At 35.4% G+C, this 20,275-nt stretch overlaps 1 protein-coding gene across 1 annotated transcript; it reads right to left on the bottom strand.

Annotated features, from left to right (window-relative positions):
* Nucleotides 1-18,949: 18,949 nt before the first annotated feature.
* On the bottom strand, nucleotides 18,950-19,557 carry LOC130889793 (thymosin beta-4). Its single transcript, XM_057793727.1, has one exon. The coding sequence runs from the start codon at nucleotides 19,491-19,493 to the stop codon at nucleotides 19,359-19,361; it is 135 nt and encodes a 44-aa protein (XP_057649710.1). The 5' UTR covers nucleotides 19,494-19,557; the 3' UTR covers nucleotides 18,950-19,358.
* Between the last annotated feature and the right edge of the window lie 718 nt (nucleotides 19,558-20,275).

Here is a 20,275-nt window from a genome sequence, read left to right as displayed (position 1 = left end):
CTGATGGTTTACCTCCTATGTAGCTTTCTGAATCTTAATCAGCTATGTCCTTAGGACAACCTGCTTGTATTCCATTTTATTACCATTAGTTAATTGAACAAAATAATGTATTTCATTACAGCATTTCATAATACAGATAATATGTTTTGATATTTGATCTCTTAATAACCTATTCTGTTCTCCCACCTACTGTCCCCCTTCCTCAGTCTTCAAATCCTCCTTCACTTTCAAATGTTATCAAATTTTCACCTTTGATTGTTATTGTTACATGTATGCATACTTATAAATATGTAAATACGATTATATGAATCCAATCTCTGTGCTCATAGGTATATGATTTTAGGTTAGACAACTCTGGATCAGATAACCTATCAGAGGGCTCATCCCTAGAGAAGGCTGATTCTTCTTCTCTCAGATGTCATTATAAACACATATAGTTCTTCATCAAGGTTGGGTCTTGGGACCTTCTAGCCGCATTAGCATGCTCGCTGGTGCTGTCATTGCTCAGGTTTTGTTTAGGCAACCAAACCATTGGGATTGTATACTGGATGTGTTTTATGTTAAAGGATATGCTCCTAGATATGTGTCCCCTGGCCCTGCAGGTAAAGACACTTGTACAGCAATAAATCCTACTGAACTTAGTTTAATCTTTAGCACTCATATAAGAATGAAAGATGATGCCAAACTCTCAAAGGTGTTCTATGATCTCCACATGTGCACACTGATAAGTGAACCAACACACATCATAAGCACACACACACACACACACCTATAATACAAAATAAGTCTAACCCAGATTGTAGAGGACAAAATAAGGCATTGGAAATGTCATATTAAACATAGCCATTCCAGATATGTGCAATTCTAAATTTCAACTGTAAAACAGAAAATAGATATTGAAATGCATGCTCTTTTCTCAGCCTACAACTTCAAAAAGTCAGATCGTGAAATGTGTAAAAATTTTAATGGCAAATGAAGATTTTAACATGTAGCATATAATATACAGGAAAAGTGCTGGTATAATTAAAAAAAATCCTTTTTTCCTTAGAAGTAGAATGTTTCTGGGCCATTACCTAAATTTCCACATTAAGGATGTCTCATAATAGTCTATAATCTGAGAAAGATTGTTGTAATACAGGCAGATACTTGATTTAAAAATCATATATTTTCTCAATAGAAATGCATATTAATACAAATGATAAATATCAGGCAATTTTATTTCATTCTGGGAAACTGAAATTGCCACTGCCTTGCAGATTTCAAGAGTTTAGTCCCAGATTCAAATATTATGTCATCATCATATGTATTATTTTAAGTAAAGGAATATCACAAAAATATTTATATGATAAACCTACAGGATTATGCAAACCAACTCTCAAGACAAAATACAGTTGAAAAGGTAGTTTGGAAACTAGAACCTGATTGTTAATAAATTACATCCTTAGGTACCCCATGGGAAAGGACAATTGCCCAGGAGGGTAAATTTGCCTGTGTAACATCTTAATGCTCCTTTGTTTCAAGACTGGAGGCAGCAACTAATTGAGTAGTCTTAAACTACAACTTTTCTATTTTCTTTTTCATAAGATAGAGTTTACATTTCCATGATGTCCCTCTGGCTTCCTCTTGGCTGATAGACCTGGTGATCTCTGTCACTAGAATTCAGGTGAAACAGAATAGCACAGTGGCGACAAAAGGCAATGATTGCCAAGAAGTCGGGCGCCCTCAAAGGATGAGAGCAGGCAATGCCCAGAGAGAGCAAAGGCAGGTTGTTTCTTTGTTTCACTCTTTGTTGTTTGTTTTATACTCTTGTAAAGACTCTGGGACAGACCACATTCTTACAAGGCGTCTTCTTCTCCAGGTCTATTTGGACAGGTGGTGGCATTCATGTGTAACCTTTTTGGATTGATACTAATATTTTATGTGTTGGGACTCTTTAAACATTCTGAGAAGCTCAAAATGTTGTCTATCAAAGTCAGAGCTATAACTCACATCCAGTAAATAGAGTCCGGCTGATCCAGTTCTTAGTTTCTCAGTCTGTTGTGAAAGAGTAATTCAGCTTTAAAAATTCCTCGGAGGTAGAGGAGGTAGACACAGGGTAAGAACCGGAAGGCCTGCAAAGTTGACATATGCGAAAATTCTTGCACCATTTAAAGTAAATTTACTATATCCTACCTTAAATAGATTTAAGAACTATTCTCAAACTGAGAATTAAAATTCCACTAAAGCATTTCCAAGTGAATAATGCTGGAACTGATGAAAAATTGGCCAAAAATTATTTTTTGGACATTGCTGTAGTTTGAATGGGTGCTTGTAAAACTGCTGCATTGGAATACTAATCTCCAAATTCATGCTCATTCAGTTTGGAGTATGGACACTGTAAGTAGCTCAGGTTACATGATGGATGGGCTTCTTTATAGGAACATAAGAGAGACCTGAGCACATATATACTCCACTTTTCCTCCTGTGATTCTTTCTACCTTGTTATAGTAAAAATCAAAGCTCATTACTACATTTTGAAAGCTTAATTTTCCTCTTCCCAGATCCTGCACTATAAAAGATATTTCTTTACTTTTGAAATTACCCAATTTTTGGTACCTTGCATAGCATAAGAAAAATTCAAATAATAAACATGCTTTGTCATTTAAGATTAGGCAACCTCATTTAAATACCTAGGCAGACATTGTCAAATGGATGCATGCTTCAGGAACATTTATATACTATTTTAAACAGATATTCTCTGACCTAGTAATTATGTTGGCACAGGATGTGTGGTCTTTGAAATAGGAAAAGCCATCAGTCTGGAATGTTTCATATTTGGGATGTTACTTTTAAAGTGCTTTTCTCATGTGTGTTAAAATACTTATTTCTTAATCCAGGCCTAGACTCACGTGTTTTCCTCATATTGTTACAAAAATGCTTTAATTTTGCTGTCATATAAAATAAAACAAATGACTTAAAACATATGTCAGATCTCATTTGAAGGAACTAAGAAAAGACTTGCAGGGCAGATTTAGTAAGATTTGGAAACTATTTCTCATCAGTTAATCTATATTGCTGTAAGGTCAGGTCTTCATTCTACCCCTGATTAAGTTATCGTGGGTAAAGTTTCAAAGTGCTCATTCAATTTACTTGAAAAAAATATCATTTTCTTTTCTTTTCGTCTAACATCCATTGTTTCACATAAGATTTTCTTTCAGTCCAGCAGGATGACTGGAGACAGTGAGCTCTGAACCACTGAATTTTCTGAATACATTCTGCATCCTCAATTGAGTTGTAAGTGACTTGCACTGGTAGGGATAGGGAGAAAAATAGTCATTAAAATGAAGTCTGTACGTTTCCTGAATGATGGTATAGGGAGGAAACATGCATTGTTCCACCTCCCAAGGAAGGGTCACAGTCAACACTACTACAAATACAGGGATAACCAGAAAAAAATGTAACAGATTTATTTAATCCACATTACACCAGAGGCTTCCAAAATTGAGATCCTAAAGGTCTGTTTTGTCCTCTAGTTCACCGTACAATGCACACTCAGGTGGCAGCCTGTCTGAAAGCAGACAACTGTAATAGTATACTGGGTGGGGGAGAACAATTCTTCCAGATTCTACATAGACTGTAGGCTTCTCACTCCTTTCACTCAATTATCAGGCAGAATCCTTTAGACTAGGTAGCTTATAGGATGAAAGTAGAGACCAATTTTTCTAGTGTCTTGCTTTGAGGAGGCAGGCTTTGAAGAACCAGGGTCCACCTAACAGAAGAAGGATTTTGTTTTCTGTCATCTCTTTAGGAGAAGAAGAAAGTAGGTGGAAAGTTGGCAAAACTATTTGAGATCGAACATGAATAGTGAACCCTGAAAGCAGTGACCAGAAGCCATTTCACTGAATATCCAACGACATGATTCTTGACATAAAGACGTAAGTGATTCTTCACTCCTTGGGAAATTAAAGAAGTTTTCCACTGCCAGCATAGGCATGGGACCGAATGCACAATTGGTCATCTGAGTACTTGAAAAGGTAAACACCTATGGAGAATGGACTAGCCACAGCAGGATTTACAACTTGGTAGTTCAACTGAAAAAAGTTCCTTTGAAGCAAGAAAGCGTTGATGGTGGGGCGATTAGTAATAACAACCAAAACAAAACAAACAACCCTGAATGAAAGCACAGTGATTTTCACCACAGGGCTCACTAAACTGCATCATTTTGAATTCCCCAATTATGCCTGCTCACTGCACTTAGGTGAAGAAAAGCACAAAAGCAATTCTGTGTTCTTTATTGCTTCCAATGACCCAGCTCAAAGCGAGGTGGCCGACCGCGGTGTTCTATGTCATCGCACACTGACCCTTTAGAGCCCATTGTGACTAATTTCTAACCCCGGACTTTCAACACACGTGCTCACTTGTCCAAATCATTTGTTCAGGTCAAATAAAAATACTGCATTTATAGAAGTGGTAAAGAGGTTGAGTGAAATTGGCACAAGTATACACATACATTTTTTTTAAAAGTTTCCCAATTAAAATATTATTTACTAGAAAATATTGAAGTAACATCATATAGCTAATATTTTATTTACCAATTTTATTGGTAAATATTGAAGAATTAGCATTTAAATTTTAGTGGTGTTTGTTTAACAGTTAGAAACAAATTAAATTAGGAGAAGATCATATTTAAATATTAAACAGAGATACCAGAATGTCTATAGTAAATGAACAACTTCCATACAGTCATAGGATTCCTGAACAGTCTTGTAATTGCTTTCCAGTGAAGGAAGTGATGGTGGCAATAAGTATTCAGGCTTTAATATGAAAATGTTTGAATTATTGGATATTTTTTTCTTTTTAGGTGTTTTGAGACCTAAAAAGGGTTTCTTTGTTTAGCCCTGACTGTCATGGAACTAGCTCTGCATATTGTTGGAATTTTTAAAGACAAAATTTGTCTGAATATTACAAATATTTAAATTATATAAACCAATACATAGAATAACCCTTGACATTTCATAATCTCATATGAATCATCATGGGAACCATTTAGACATCTATCATGGAAAAATTTCACAATTTTCCATGGGCTTCTGAAGCAGTATTCCATGGATTAAATAGCTGGGGAAGACTATGTACTGCAGAATGCAGAATCTGTGTCAGTAACACAAATGAGAACTTAGTATGTGAGTTATGTTTTTTAATTGTTATAAATGTAAGATTTTATAAATCATTTAGTGAATAATAATCATGTTATAAGACCTTATTATTCACAAGCAAATTTGTTTCAACTTGCTAAATACTTAGAGAAATAATCACTGATAACAGGTGATTTGTTTAAATTATGTAAGTATGTATAAAATTATTTATATTTTAACTTGGCATTATCCAAGTTTTTTATAACTTTATATAATTATGCTTTTATTACATTTTCTCTCTCGTGTGTGTGTGCATGCATGTATGTGTGTGAATGTGTTTGTGTGCATGCCTTGACTTTCCACTTTTTATGAATAACAGCATGCACTGCATTTTGGCTGAGCCATTACTTTATAGCCCAGAAATCAATTTTCAAACATGATCAAAATGATCAAATGAAGAAGTTAATGTACATCTAGAGAGACTAGTAATATGACTCTTTTTATCTGTTTTTATTATTTTTTGTGTTATTCTGTAAGTAGTCATAAACTAAATTATCTCTTTTATCCAGCTAGTCTTACATTATACTTACTAAGCTACCAAGTTTACCAGGTGAGTAAAACTGTAAGTCACCAGAAATTCTATTTCACTTTTGTTGTCTTTGCCTCCACATGTGAATCAGGAATAAGACAAGGATATAAGTAAGGTGCACATGCACTGTGAGAGGCCTCCATCAGTTTTTCAGTGATTATGGATCCTTCAGTTTTCTGACTCTTTAGAAGAAAAGAGTATAAGATTAGCTCTCTTTTAGTGATTGTAGCCGATAGTGTTTAATGTCTGAAAGTTCCTCATGAGGGACAACACTATAATGTGGACAATTCTGTTACGTGTTCCAGCAAAAATTCGGCATCAAGGAGCTATGAAATAGATCAGATGTACTAATGTGATATCTGTCGTAACAGCAAGGCTGTAAACTCTGAAGAGGCCAGGGATGAGTACCAACCATCCTTCCTCTATAAGAATATAGCTGCTGTTGAGACCTAAGACTGTCCAGTACTCCTTTTCACGTGATATAATAAATTATCTTTGTGAGAGTTTTAAAATTATTCTATAAATATTATTGTTTTGCCTATATATATATATATATAGGCAAAACAATAATATTTTATATATATATCTATATACCATATGCTTTTAAGGTTCCCATGGAGGCCAGAAGAAGGCATGGGAACTCTGAGACTGGAGTTATTAGAGGGTTATGAACCACTATGTAGGTGGAGAGAATCAAATTTGGATCCTTTGAAATACTTCTGTATCTTCCATCCCATCAACTTCATACCCTACATCTTGATGTGGAATCTTCGTTAAGGTCTAAAATTCATCCTCATTAAACTTGACTGTGTTTAGACTCACCTAGGAGACATACTTTGTACATATTTGTTAGTGAACTTTCAGAGGTTTTAACTGAAATGAGAAGATCCATTTTGAATGTGGTGAGCACCACCTCATGGCCTGGGCCCCTGAACTTAACAAAAAAGAAATGTAGAAAACCAACCAAAACTGGCCAGTCTTCCCTGTCTGGTACCTGTTACATCTGCTTGTGAGCCAACAACCTTACTTTATTGCCATCATTCTTTGCCCACTAGGATAGACTATACCCTTTAAAACCAAAATAAATAATTCTTTTCGTAAGCTGTACTCTTGCAGGAATCCCACTGAGAAAAGGAACTAACACACACTTCCAGACAGTAGTAGGACATTCTTTAGAAAGCACGATTCTGTGGTATGTAAACCTTAGAAACGTTAGGGAAATTCACAAAGAACTTGGAAATATAAGCATGGGAAACCCCAGTTCACTGCTGCATACATAACTTAACAAACAGTTGTTATGGGAGTGTGGAAGATTAGAATATTAATAGAAATGCAGACAACGAATATTGTACATGAGATTTCAGGGAGAAATTAGTCTATAGCCACTCATGGTATATAGTGGAAAAATCTGGCTGCACTTTTGCCCACGGATTGCAAATAAAAGTGGTGCTAATTTTTTAAAAGTGGTGAGCTAAATTATTTAAAGACAGAATTTTAATATATAACATGTGGGCTGTCTTTTTTTTTTTTTTTTTTTTTTTTTTTTGGCTACGGCTTACTTTCTCAGAGTGACAGTGAAAAATAACAAGAGATTTTTTAAAAAAATGTTCGGTTTGGTCAGAAAAACAGCCTGTACAAAAGGCTGCAGACAAATTGGGAGGAGATGAAGGACCTGCAATTGCTAAAGAAGGGAGTGTTGTTAAAGAGAACTCAATAGGAAGATATGAATTGTGACTTCCCGCCAACACCTTTTCTCTCAAGCCCTTAAATTCACATGAAAAGATTTCCTGAGCAAAGAAAGCCTCCAGGGCACACTGCAAAAGCAGGGACAACTAGGGAAATGTTTTCCGGGTTTAGCTGCAAAGCACACAGATGCTGCTATGGCTACTGCCTAAGGGGCAGGCTACATTTCAGCATAGCAGCAGACTTGTCATCATTCACAAAGTGCTGGTATTTGTGAATGTGCAGATACAGGACATGTAATATACTGTTTATAATACAGAACCCTGCACCAATATTCCAGAAAGACACTGAGGCCAGATAATTTTTAACATAATCGGAACCCTTGAGCAGAGTACCTAAGGATGCACATGAAGATATAGAAGCATTTATTCAAGTTCTGATGCAGACCCTGTGATAGTCGAAGTTGAAGTCACACGGGAAATCCACAAAGGAAAATTGCTGCAGGCAGCCTCTCTGGAAAATCAGTTTGAACATTTTGAACATAGAGCTGCTGTATGACCCAGGCATACCAATCTTGGGTATATAACCAAAGGATTCTATGTCCCAATACAAAGTTCTTTACATAGCCCTGTTTATTGTTTAACTATTCGTAGCATCCAGGAAACGGAACAAGTTAGTTCCTTCAACAAATGAATGGATAAAGACAAAGTGCTACATATACGCAATTTGTATATATGTAGAAAAATCAGTAATATTTGCGGATAAATGAATGTGACTTCAAATCATTGATAAGCATATTTAGTTTCAGAAAGACAAATTCTAAGTATTTTTTCACATAAAGAAACATTATTTAAAATTGAATACATGTGTATGTTCATCTGTGTCTCTGTCTGTCTGTCTCTCTTCTCACATGTGTGTGTGTGTGACAAAACTATAAAAGAAATTATATGTGAAGAATGTATAATACATATTACAAAAATATTGGTGACCATAAATTTTGAAAGCTCATATATATGAGGATTCCTTGATGGAATTCATTACTTTATATGTTAACCTAAAATGTAATATAAATAAATTTTATAATATACATTGTAAATCTTCAGAAACCGAGCATTGATTTGATTCCCACACAACCTGAATCCATCGTCTGATACTAATTTTATCTTGTTTTAACTTTTTAAGCTATTTAAAAGTAGATAAAAATGATTCTCACTTAAAGATCATAATGACAGTATTGCATACGTTTATAGAACATAATTACTTCTCCTACTTATAGGTTTGTTTACAAATCCATCATTTATTTTAAAATTCTGGCCACTTTACATTTCACATCCTCAAAATCTGACATAGTTTGGCAATGAATTGGACCCTCAAGAGGTGTGTTGCTTCAATATATTAGGTGCATGCTTGGAAAGGACTCAAAATAAGCAAGTGATATGGCTAATGTTTTAGAGTTTGGAAAATAAGGCACCATTGGTGCTCCATTTTCCTTTAAAGTAAATGCCGTGTGTTGCCAAAACTAGACCTCTATAATTCACAGTAAGACAAGTGGATGAAAGGTTGAGCAACGAAGAAAGGTGAAGGCTAGTGAGCTACTAAAAGCGATGCAGAACAATCAGGGGGTTATGTGATGAATTTTAGTCTAGTGTAGCAAATTTTATGTCCTTACAAGAATGCAAATGTGTTCAGATAATGTGTTTACCTTTAATCTCAAAACACAGCTTGTTGAGAAAGCTCAGAGTGGTTTATTTTTAATATATTCTACTGCTTTGTCTGAACAGAGTATTTAATTTTTTTTCAGTTCATCAGATTCACCATTGCAAACATTAGTTTATTTGTCTTGAGTTATGATTAAAAAGTGATCTCTAAAGATTTCAAGTGGAGTTAAAGCCACTTAATGGCCCACATTGGAGCTTTTAAAAATTCCTGTATGCATTAGCAAAAATAAATATGTTTAGTGATCATTTATATCCAAGACAATACTATAGGTTCAGAAGGGATTTGAAAATAAATAAGACATACTTAAAATCAGTAAACTTATGTAGTGTTTTGAAGGATAAAAATTTCAACACAGGCAAAAGCAATTCACAAACCAGTATTTCTTGATCATAATGCACAATAACCATAATATAAAATGTGATGAGAATTAAGACACAATGTAGACTAGAAAAAAACTGTACAAATGTGCAAAATTAACTACAAATGATTTAAACTTTTAAAGGAATAAAAAGAAGGGCAGAAAAGAAGAAAAACTTATTGTGTGATTAAAATCTGGCATCGTGTAAAACATAAGTTTTAAAAATCGATAAATAGAAAAATCATGCAAAATAAGGTCATGATAAGTCAAAAGCTATTTGCAAAAAAGTGAATATTATTTCTGGGTTGTAAGGCTCTTCAATACTAGTGAAATCTAGAAACTGACACGTATTAGTTACCTTTCTTGCCACTGTGCACAAATAACCGATGAAAAGAACAATGTAAGGCAGGATGATTCATAGTGGGCCATGGTTTAGGAAGGCTTTCTGTGTTCTATGATGTGAAAGCGTGGTGAGTGAGCCCCTTGGTCCAAAGTGCGTAGATCCCTTGTGGTGGCGTGCTCGCATTCTGAGAAAACAGAGCTGAACTATGGGCAGAACTTTCAGGGCCTGGTTATCATTACCAACTTCAGTTAAATGGTAGCCACATTCCAAATATTCTTTAACCTCCCAATGTAGCACCATACAAAGAAATACATCTATTGAAGATGTTTTGCATTCAACCCATAATATGCCACTTTAGTGAGAAGAAGAACTTTAGAAAACTTCAACTTTTAAGAAGATAATTAGAATGTCAGGGAGAACATCATGTATTAAAGATGAAGCATCAGGAATGAGAGAGACATTAATGGAGTTTACTGCTGTGTTTAATATTGTCAATCATCTTCAGGGGTTGCAATAAAAGAAATTCTCATTAATACAAATGTGCTAATAAGTTTATTATGAGAGTTGAAATAAGAAAATCTGGGGACAAAAATAGATTTTTTCCTAAAAACACTTGCAATTAATAAACCACAACGAATCATTTTGTTATTAAATTACATTTGCTCTATTGCAATAGTGGCATTTTCAAAATTCAAGTCCTATAGTACTTCTGTGTTATGTGAACACATTATGTAGAAACGTAAAAGAGAAAAGATTTATTTTGCCTTATAGTTTTTGGTTTATCACAGAAAGGAATTAGAGTAACTCATCATGGTGGTAGGAAGGGATTGTGAAGGCTGTACGTACTTTGAGAAACCAGAAATCGGAGAGGAAAATGGGAAGTATGGTATAGATATAATCATAAAATATCTGGTTATATTGACTACTTTCTAAAACAGGGCCCAACTTTCTAAGGGTTATACAACTTTCCCAAAATAGGACCCCTAGATGAGGAAAAAGTATTCAAAACTTTGGAATTTCCAAATAATATGTGTTATTGCCATCATCCTTGGTTGCCTCTGAGAATTTGAAACTAAGACATTATTAGTGGAGATACCTCACATTTCAGACATAGAAATTGGAGAAGTGAAATTACAACTAATCTGGAAGACTTTACCATGAACGCTAGCTCTTGTAGTATCCAAAATTGCTTTCTAAACTGTAGGGAAAAAAAGGAAAATAACAATACTCCTACTTAGCTGTGACACCTAGGAAACACAATTACCACCACTTCAAGATAGTCCCAAATTTATAATAGTGGTCATGGTGTCTTCAGATGATTTAATTAGACTTATTTCTAATCAGTTTCTATATTCAATCAATAGGATGCAATTCATGCATCATACTGTGAACATAAACAACAACCCAGAGCTAGTGAGTTCACAGACCCTAGAGGAATGCCCACTACCGTCAGTTTACTGAGCCCATATAATGTCTAAATACATCCATTCTAAATAATTTCCTTTTCCCCAGAGAGCGGTGAAACTCTCACCTGTCATCCAATAAGTTGATTTGTCAGCAGGAGATCATAACAGAAATCTTCAACTGGTCCAAATATATAGAATAATTGATTATTTAGTGCCTACCCCCAACGGAATCATCTGTAACATAACACTTACACCCAAGGTTCAGAGAACATACCAGAAGAAAGCTAGAAGTATTTAAGATTTAGTGGACTCAGCTGGCTGCATTAACATAGTATATTATGTAAAGACAGGAAACCTGCTCTTAGGAAATTTAAACAATATGGGTGCCCCTACAAGACCAGTGCAGTGACAACACCTGTCAACATAGTCACGTGGATGAAGGAAACTTCATAAGACTCCTGTCCTAGGTTAAGAACTACAGGCAATCTATGACTGCTTAAAGAGGGAGAACTGGTCATCTCCATGGATGAGCACACTGACAGGTTGTCCAATACCAGGTGGTCAGTCCTAAACAATAATGCAATAATCATTGAATGGACTCAGAAGAATGTATGTGTCTGTGCGCATGTGTGTGTCTCTGTGTGTGATAATATGTAAAGACACAGTCATAAAATTGAGAGTGAGTAGAAGGAGCTTAAGGGACAGAGGAAGGGGTAGAAATGATACAAACTATACTATTTGTATAAAAAATAAAAAATCAAGTTAACTTAAAACCATTTCAAATTCAAAAAATAATCTTCCATTCTTCATTCACAAGATTTTAGGTTTACTGCATGAAGCAAAACACATTAAGCCCAATCTAAATGTCTCCAATGTTTAACAGATTCAATACTTCTCACAAGTCTGAATCCCATGCCTCTAATGAGACTTAGAATAATGTCTTAGCCGGGTGGTGGTGGCGCACGCCTTTAATCCCAGCACTCGGGAGGCAGAGGCAGGCAGATCTCTGTGAGTTAGAGACCAGCCTGGTCTACAAGAGCTAGTTCCAGGACAGGAACCAAAAGCTACGGAGAAACCCTGTCTCGAAAAATCAAAATAAATAAATAAATAAATAAATAAATAATAAATAACGTCTTATCTGTGTGATGGCTATTGGAAAGAAAGAGAAGAAAGAGTGAGGGTGAGGGAAAGAGTGAGAGAGAGACAGAGAGAGACAGCAGACAGAGAGAGAGAGAGAGGAGAGAGAGAGAGAGAGAGAGAGAGAGAGAGAAATTTTCGTGTATATATATGTATCCAACTGTCGGTGTTCAGAGTAAAACTTACCATTCCTAAAAGGAGGAAAAAAATAACATGAAGGAAAATTTGGAATGAAGCAAAACAAAAACAAAAACAAAAACAACAGGGCAAATATCAAATTTGATATCTAAATGACCAGTATCATAATAACTTGGTGTAAACTCCAATGGATGCTGGTAGCCTTACTCTTACAGCTTTGCCTTTTGCAGAACATAAAGCTCCTCTTGAACTGTCTGTCCAAATTTAGTACGTGCAACTGTCCTTGTTGGACAGCTTCTCTTCCAGACGTCTCTAACATTCTGTGTCTCCTTTGCAGGCTTCCAACTCACAGCATCACATATCACTCTTTTAATTACTCCCTTCCGGGAATCATGAATGTCCTGAAAGTGTCCCTGTTACAAATTGCGTTCTAACGAGAGCTTTTTGTGGGGGCAGCGCCAATGCTCTATCAGGCTTCAGGGGGGAGGCTACAGCCAGTGCAAGGATTGGGAATATCTTATATGGAATACTTCTCATGGATTTAAGCCCATGCAGATGTTAGTTGATTGCTTCCACCAAGCTTTGCATCGCTGTTGCACTTGCACGTCAGGCAGGCAGGTCATCACCATAGATCAGAGAGTTTGTAGCTGTCTTGGTGTTTACTTTTCTTGAGTAATAGGAAAAGTATCATTCAGTACAAGAACACGAGTCTGTAGGGGTGAATGCTCTGGTAGGCACCTACTTGGCTTCTCCAAGTTTAAGTCCTCCATCCTTCCATTCCAGCCATACACCCTGTCTATCCATAACTTTCTATTCTATTTCCTCTTTCTAGTGAAACCCATCCCTCACCCCAGTACCTCACTCTATACCTCACCTTCCCGGATATAGGCACTGTAGCCTGCTTATCGAACACTTAACAGCTATCATCCTCATATAAGAGAATACACACCATTATTGCCTTTCGGAGTCTGGAAAATTTCACGCAAGATGATTTTATCTAATTCCATCCATTTACCAGAGAATATCATAATTTCCTTTTTATAACATCTGAGTAGTGTTCCATAGTGTTAATGTTCCACATTGATAGTCATGCAGTCATCCATTGACAAACATCTAAGTCTGTTCCCAGTTTCTGATTATTATGAATAGAGCAGCAATGTGTATAGTTGTGCAAGTGTAACGAAAAGGATGAAGCATTTGGGGACACATGGCTAAGAGTGGAATAGATGGATTTTGTGATAGATCATTTCCCATCTTCCTAAAGATTGCAAACTGATTTTAGTAGTGTCTGTAGAGGATTGCACTCCCACCAGGAAGGAGTGAATGTTCTTCCCCTTACTACTCATCCTCATTCATCAAAAAAATATCATTTGTTTTATTGATACTGGAAATTCTGACTAGTGTGACATTAAATATTAAAGTAGTTTTCTTTCGCATTTTCCTGAGAAGTAAGGATTTTGAGCCTTTCTTTAAGTGCTTCTCAGACATTTGAGTTTACTCCTTTGAGCATTCTCTGTTTATATCTATATACCATGTTAATTTGATTATTTGTTTTCCTAATGTCTTGCTTTTAAGCTATTTATGTATTTTAGATATTACTCTTCTATCCGATGTGTAGTTGGTAAAAACAAACAAACAAACAAAAAAACAACAAAAAAACCTATTCTATAGTCTGTATCCATAGGTGTACAGACTTACCTCTGCATCTTCAATTTGATTTCATTGATCAGTGTGTCTGTTTTGGTGCAAATACCACACTATTTTTTATCACTATAGCTCTGCAGTACAATTTGACGTCTGTCAAAGCAATACCTCTGGCAGTTATTGAATTACTCTAGAATCTTTTAGGTATCTCAATCATTTATTTGTTTATTGTCATATGAAGCTGAAGGTTGCCCATTTTAGTTCTGAGAAGAATTGTATTGGAAATTATAATTACTCTATTAATTCTAATTATCCATGAGCATTGATAATCTCTCTATCTTTTGATTTACTTGATTTTTTTCTTAAATGTCATAATGTTTTATTTTGTTTTGGGTTTTTTTTTTTTAACAGTCTTTCACTTGTTTGGGTAGTTAACCAAAGGCTAATCTGTTTCTTGCCCATAGAGGTCATGGCTGTGAACTTTTCTTACATTTAAGTATGTTGTTTAGTTTTCAACTCAGTGATTTTTCTGATAGAGCTTCTATCAAAATACTATATTTCCTCTGTATTTGATCCTAGTGATCTTTTTGTTTATAGTTTTTGGCTGGTATTGTTCCTTTTTATTTCTAAGTTGTATGTACTTTTAGTCATAACTCTTTTTCTATAAATAGGTGTCACTGTGATTTCACACATGAAATTTAAAAAGCCTTTGATTTCAGTTTTATGACAGTCCTTTGCTGCAGCTCAAACAATTCATTAGAGGATATTTTATTATATTTGAAATCAAAATAAAGGGCTATGATTATCATAATTTTCCAGAGTTATTCCTTTTTTATAGCTGTGTGTTAACTGTTTAGAGTTATGTTTTTGATCCTCTCTTCTTTTTGTTAGAGTAATAACCAAGCCTAAGTTTCCTTGCATGCTATCCCTATGTAAGTTCCTGTATGTTACTTAGCTGTATTTGGAGACTGTTGACCTTGATTTTCACAGCATAATTGCTGACATCTATATTTCTTCATTTTTAAGCTTCGGATTATCTTTTACTTACTATTTATGTGTATGCATGTGTGTGCTTTTGCATAAAACATGTATGTGGGAGCCAGAAGAGTATTACAAATTCTGTAGAGCTGTAGTTATAAGCATTTTGTGAGATGTTGCATATGAATTCTGGGAAATGACTTCATTACTCATAACTGCTTTACTTTCTCCACAACACCTCATCTTATTTTTTATTTCAAATTGAGATCTTTCTGGAATCATATCATCTCCTATAGCTAATTACTCAATACACCTAATAGCATTCACCTCACGCTTTAAAACCACTGTTCAATGTTTCCTTGCCCAATACTACAGGCTCATTATATATTCATTATATATCTTTCAAATTATCACTGGCAAATGTTTTATTAAGTGTCTTTATTTTGTATCTTTTTTGAATTTGCTAAATTTAGTTACACCATTTTCCTCTTTTTCTTTTCTATACTTCCTTTGCCTATCACACCTAATAATTCCTCTGAAATCCATGGTTTTCTTTACTTTTCTTTGGCTATTATTGTTGTTTAGATCCATGGATGTCTCTCTTAGGGTCCTCTTTGCTGCCTAGGTCCTCTGGGATTGTGAATTGTAACATTTTTTTTCTTTTTTTTATGTCTAATAGCAAATTATGAGTGAATGCATGTGATATTTGTCTTTCTGAGTCTGGATTACCTCACTCAATATGATGTTTACTAGATTCATCCATTTGCCCACAAATTTCTAGATCTCATTTGTTCCCACTGTGTAATACTCCATTGTATAAATATACCACAATTTCCTTATCCATTCTTTGGTTGTGGGGCATTTAGGTTGTTTTCAGTTTCTGGCTATGACAAACAATGCTGCTATGAACATAGTTGAGCACATGTCATTGTGGTATGATTGCAGCTTACAGAATTCTTAACAAATATTAATTTTGTTATATATTCAGAATGGGAGGGGCATACTATTCCTGTAGTTTGTGGGGTTTTTTGGGCAATGGAAGTTCAACTAGGGAGACAGAGCTTTTGCTTCATAATAAGAAGTAAAATATTCCTGAGATTAGAGGATAAATAATTTAATCCTACTAAGGTCTACACTGGGGAATTTCCTTCTGAGTCTACTGGCCAAAGGATCCCATAAGGCAAAAATCAGGACTCACTGAGGTACTAAAATGCATTCCAGAAGAAGTGAAGAAAATATATTGGCTACTGAATGGTGAGGGGCAACCCACATTGTTTTATTTTTGTCTTCTCAAACACTTGCTGGCTGCTTTCTTTCATCCAGGCAGGGACAAACGTGTTTTTAATGCTTATTCTATTTCTGAACTTATTGTGTATCTCAACAATATCCTTTTATGCTCCTTCTGGTATAGACATGTGTCAATAATTTCTTTGTCAGAAATTTCATGCTTATTCTACATTATACAGTAACCTTTGTCTTAACTTAGTTTAATATTGAGAATATACATCTCCTAATTGACACTGGTTCTCAAATTCTAAACATAACATCCCCCTTATCTATATATACAATCTATACTGTTATCCTTGAACCAAATATAAACGTACAAACATGGGTATGCCTATATATGTAAAAAGATGTGAATTTCTTTGCATTATGCCAATATTTGGCTTAAACTGTTTTATGCCAGAACTATACATACATAACACAATAGACAATAACTGTTAAACATATGAATGAGTGTTGAAAGGACAATGTGAGATTTTGAGTGAGATTTTAAATGGAACTTAAAGTGGAATAAATTCAGAAGATATTAGGTCAAAATGTACTTTGGAACTTCCTAGCTGTTTATACAGATTTCCTACCAATTCCAGTAGTCAAATTCTTCTCACTTCTTGTGAAGGCCTTTGCTCAGTGTTTTAAACTTCTTCATTTTAATCAGTTAATGGCAGAATTTTTGATTGCTAAGAATATTTGCTTATGTGGGGGTTGTGCTTCAGAGATAGGAAGCTCATAAAATGACATTTTCATATGTGGCAAAGACAGATGTGCTTGTATTCTGTCTTCATTTCCTATAAGACATCAGGCAGATTCTGCACTTTTCATTCTATCAATCAAATAGCAAAAGCTAACATTAAAATTAGTACATGAATCTTCCTGACGGAAGTCTTACTCACAGAAACTGTAGGAAGTGTAGGCTATCAACTCAGGACCTTCTGGATATATGAAAATATTATGTCTTCTTTTTATTCAGTCAAGTACCACAGCACAGATAGAAAACAATAAGATTCTCTTTCAAATAATACTCGTTGTTAAATTGTAAAATACTAAGTAATTTATGACATTTACAATGACCAGGTTAAACAAAAACCATCACATCGAAATCAGACAAAGGAAATCAAAAGAAGGAAAAGAGCCCCAAGAAAAGGCAAAAGAATGGGGGACCCACTTGTCCATTCACTCAGAAGTCCCATTAAAGAAACTAAACATAAAGACAAAGAAAACGATTCAGATCCAGGTCAGTCCTGTGCTTTCTGTTTCAGTCTCTATGAGTTCATATAAGATTTTCTCAGTTAATTTAGAGAGCTTTGTTCTCCTGGTGTCCTCCATCCCCTCTGACTCTTATGGTCTTTCTGCCTCCACCTCTGTTTTGTGGGATACCCCAAGGTCTGAGGGGAGAAATAGATTTGTATTCTCTCTTTTATCTCTCTCCCCTCTGTTTTCCTCCCTCCTCCACCCTTCTCTATCCATAATGTCTGGCTCTGTGTCTCTGTATTTCTGTATTTGTTCTCATTTGCTGCAGGAGGAAGCTTCTCTTATAATGTCAGAAGAAAGCACTGATCTGTGAGCATAGCAGTACATCACTAGAATTCATTGGTTTTTCTCTAGGTCTCTGAGGTATCTGGTCTCTGGTTCTTGGTCACCCAAGCAGTATCAGGTAATAGAAGTAATGGTTCTATCTCATGCAGTGGGCCCTATGTCAAATCAGATATTGAATAGATATCCCAATAAGTTTTGTGCCACTATTGTGCTAGCATATTTTGTAGATTGTATTATTATAGATTATATTATAATATAGTACAATAGATCAAATATTATAGATCAAAGGTTTTGTGACTGTGTTGGTATACATTTTTTTTTTTTGGTTGCCAGCAGAATACTTACCTGTAACCATGATACTAGAAGATGTTTTGGTGAATGATCTGTGTAGGAACCAGCTCGAACTCCCTATGTTCAGTGAATTGTATGGCTGTCGATGTGCAGAGAGCAACCTGTTATCTTTGCAGTCACTTGCAAAGTTTTTAGGAATTTCTATGACACCCCCGTAGCCAGTCATGTTGTTGAATGTAACCTAGATCAGGTACTGGAAGCTTCATTTGGTGACAACATAAGCTGTCACTTGTATTATTGATCTTAATCATTCTGATTGGTTTAAGATGAAATATCACTGTAGTTCTGGTTTACATTTCCCTGATGGTTGAGGATCCTGAACATTTAGTTAAGTTTACTGCAATTGAGAATTATTTGTTTAGACCTGTACATAATCTTTAACTGGCTTATATAGAGTCTTTTTGCCACCATGTTTCTTGAGTTCTTCATATATTTTGAGTATTAGTCTTCTCCAGTATGTGGACCTGGCAAAAGTATTTTCCCATTTTATAGGCTGCCACTTAACTTGAATGGTGAATTGTAGAAGATTTCAATTTCACTTTTATTTTCAGGTCCCATTTATTAATTGTTGATATTTGTGCCTATGCTTATGGTGTTCTACTCAGAAAGCCCTCTCTGTGCCAATAAGTCAATACTTTTCCCTACTTTCTGTTCCGTGTATCCAATTTTTTTTTTCAGGTTTTAAAACTTTTTATTTGCATATTAAAAAAATTGTGCATTCCAATAATTAAAATCATTTGAACAAAAAAAATGGCACTCTGATTAAACTGCAGTTTACATCCTGTAGGACACCTTGGACCATCTTGAATTTTACTCTATATTTCACCGCCTCCCACCCAACTTTTTCCTTCGTCAACATGCAAGTTCTTTTCCCTCCCTGCCAGCCAGCCAGCCAGATGGGTGGGAGAGGCAGGGGAGGCCTTCCTGGTCAGTAGTTCTGAATCTGATGTGAAAGGGGCAGCACAGTCATTTAAACTTGATCCAACCTCTTTGCATCTTACAAAGTTAAACAGCTAAAAGAAGTAAAATAAGAAGGCAATGCTTGTGGAATGTACAGTGCAGATTGGCAGCGCTCGTCTCATCACGATTCGCCAGCTTGCTTCTCCTGTTCAATCGTTTCTTTTGAAGGCAGAGGATTTTTCTCTTGCGTTTCTGTCTTCTTCAATTTCGACTTATCGAATTTCTCGATCTCAGCCATATCGGGTTTGTCAGACATGGTTGCCGGAAGGAGCCGAGCGAGGAGCACGAACAAAGGGAGTCCGATCTGCTCAGAGGCTGCTGCCGATTCCCGTGTATCCAATTTTATGTTGTTTTTTTTTTTATCATTTTGAGTTGAGTTTTGTGCATGGTGATAAGTATGTAGCTATTTTTTTCTTCTCAATGTGAATATCCAGTTGGAACAGCTCCTTTTGTTGTAAAAAATAAGGTATCTAAATGTGTGAGCAATTATATGTGGGTCTTTAATTTGATCCCATTGATCAGTGTGCTTGTTTTTTGTCATTGCTATGCTGCTCTTACTACTTTAAGGTGTTAGTACAACTTGAACTAGGAAATAGTGAGGCCTGCAGAAGCTCTTCTAGTGTTCAGGATTGTTTTAGATAACTTGGGCTTTTTCATGTGTTTGTTTGTTTGTTTTCTCATACGAAGCTGAAAAGCGACCTTTCAAGTTCTGTGAGGAATTATGTTGTAATTTTTATGGAGATTTCATTGAATCTATGGACTATTTTGGTATGATGGGCATTTTATTACGTTAATCCTACTCATCCATGAGCATTGGAGATAGATCTTTGTATCTTCTGATCTCTTCAATTTCTTTTGTCAATGACTTGAAGTCTTTATCATATAAGACTTTCATTTGCTTGGTTTGCGTTGCTTTCAAGATATCAGATATCAAGTGTAGCAATTATGAAAGGTGTTGCTTCCCTGAACTTTTCCTCAGTCTATTTGCCGTTTGTATACAAGAAGGCTACGGATTTATATTCTTTTAAATTTTGTATC

The sequence above is a fragment of the Chionomys nivalis genome, chromosome 18 (assembly GCF_950005125.1).
Source record: "Chionomys nivalis chromosome 18, mChiNiv1.1, whole genome shotgun sequence".
NCBI lineage: Eukaryota > Metazoa > Chordata > Mammalia > Rodentia > Cricetidae > Chionomys > Chionomys nivalis.
The sequence above is the reverse complement of the archived record's forward strand: the minus strand, read 5'-3'. Positions and strand labels throughout refer to the sequence as shown.

Excerpts from the sequence above, each read along its gene's own strand:
- LOC130889793 (XM_057793727.1), bottom strand. The coding sequence starts at position 19,493 with ATGTCTGACAAACCCGATATGGCTGAGATCGAGAAATTCGATAAGTCG.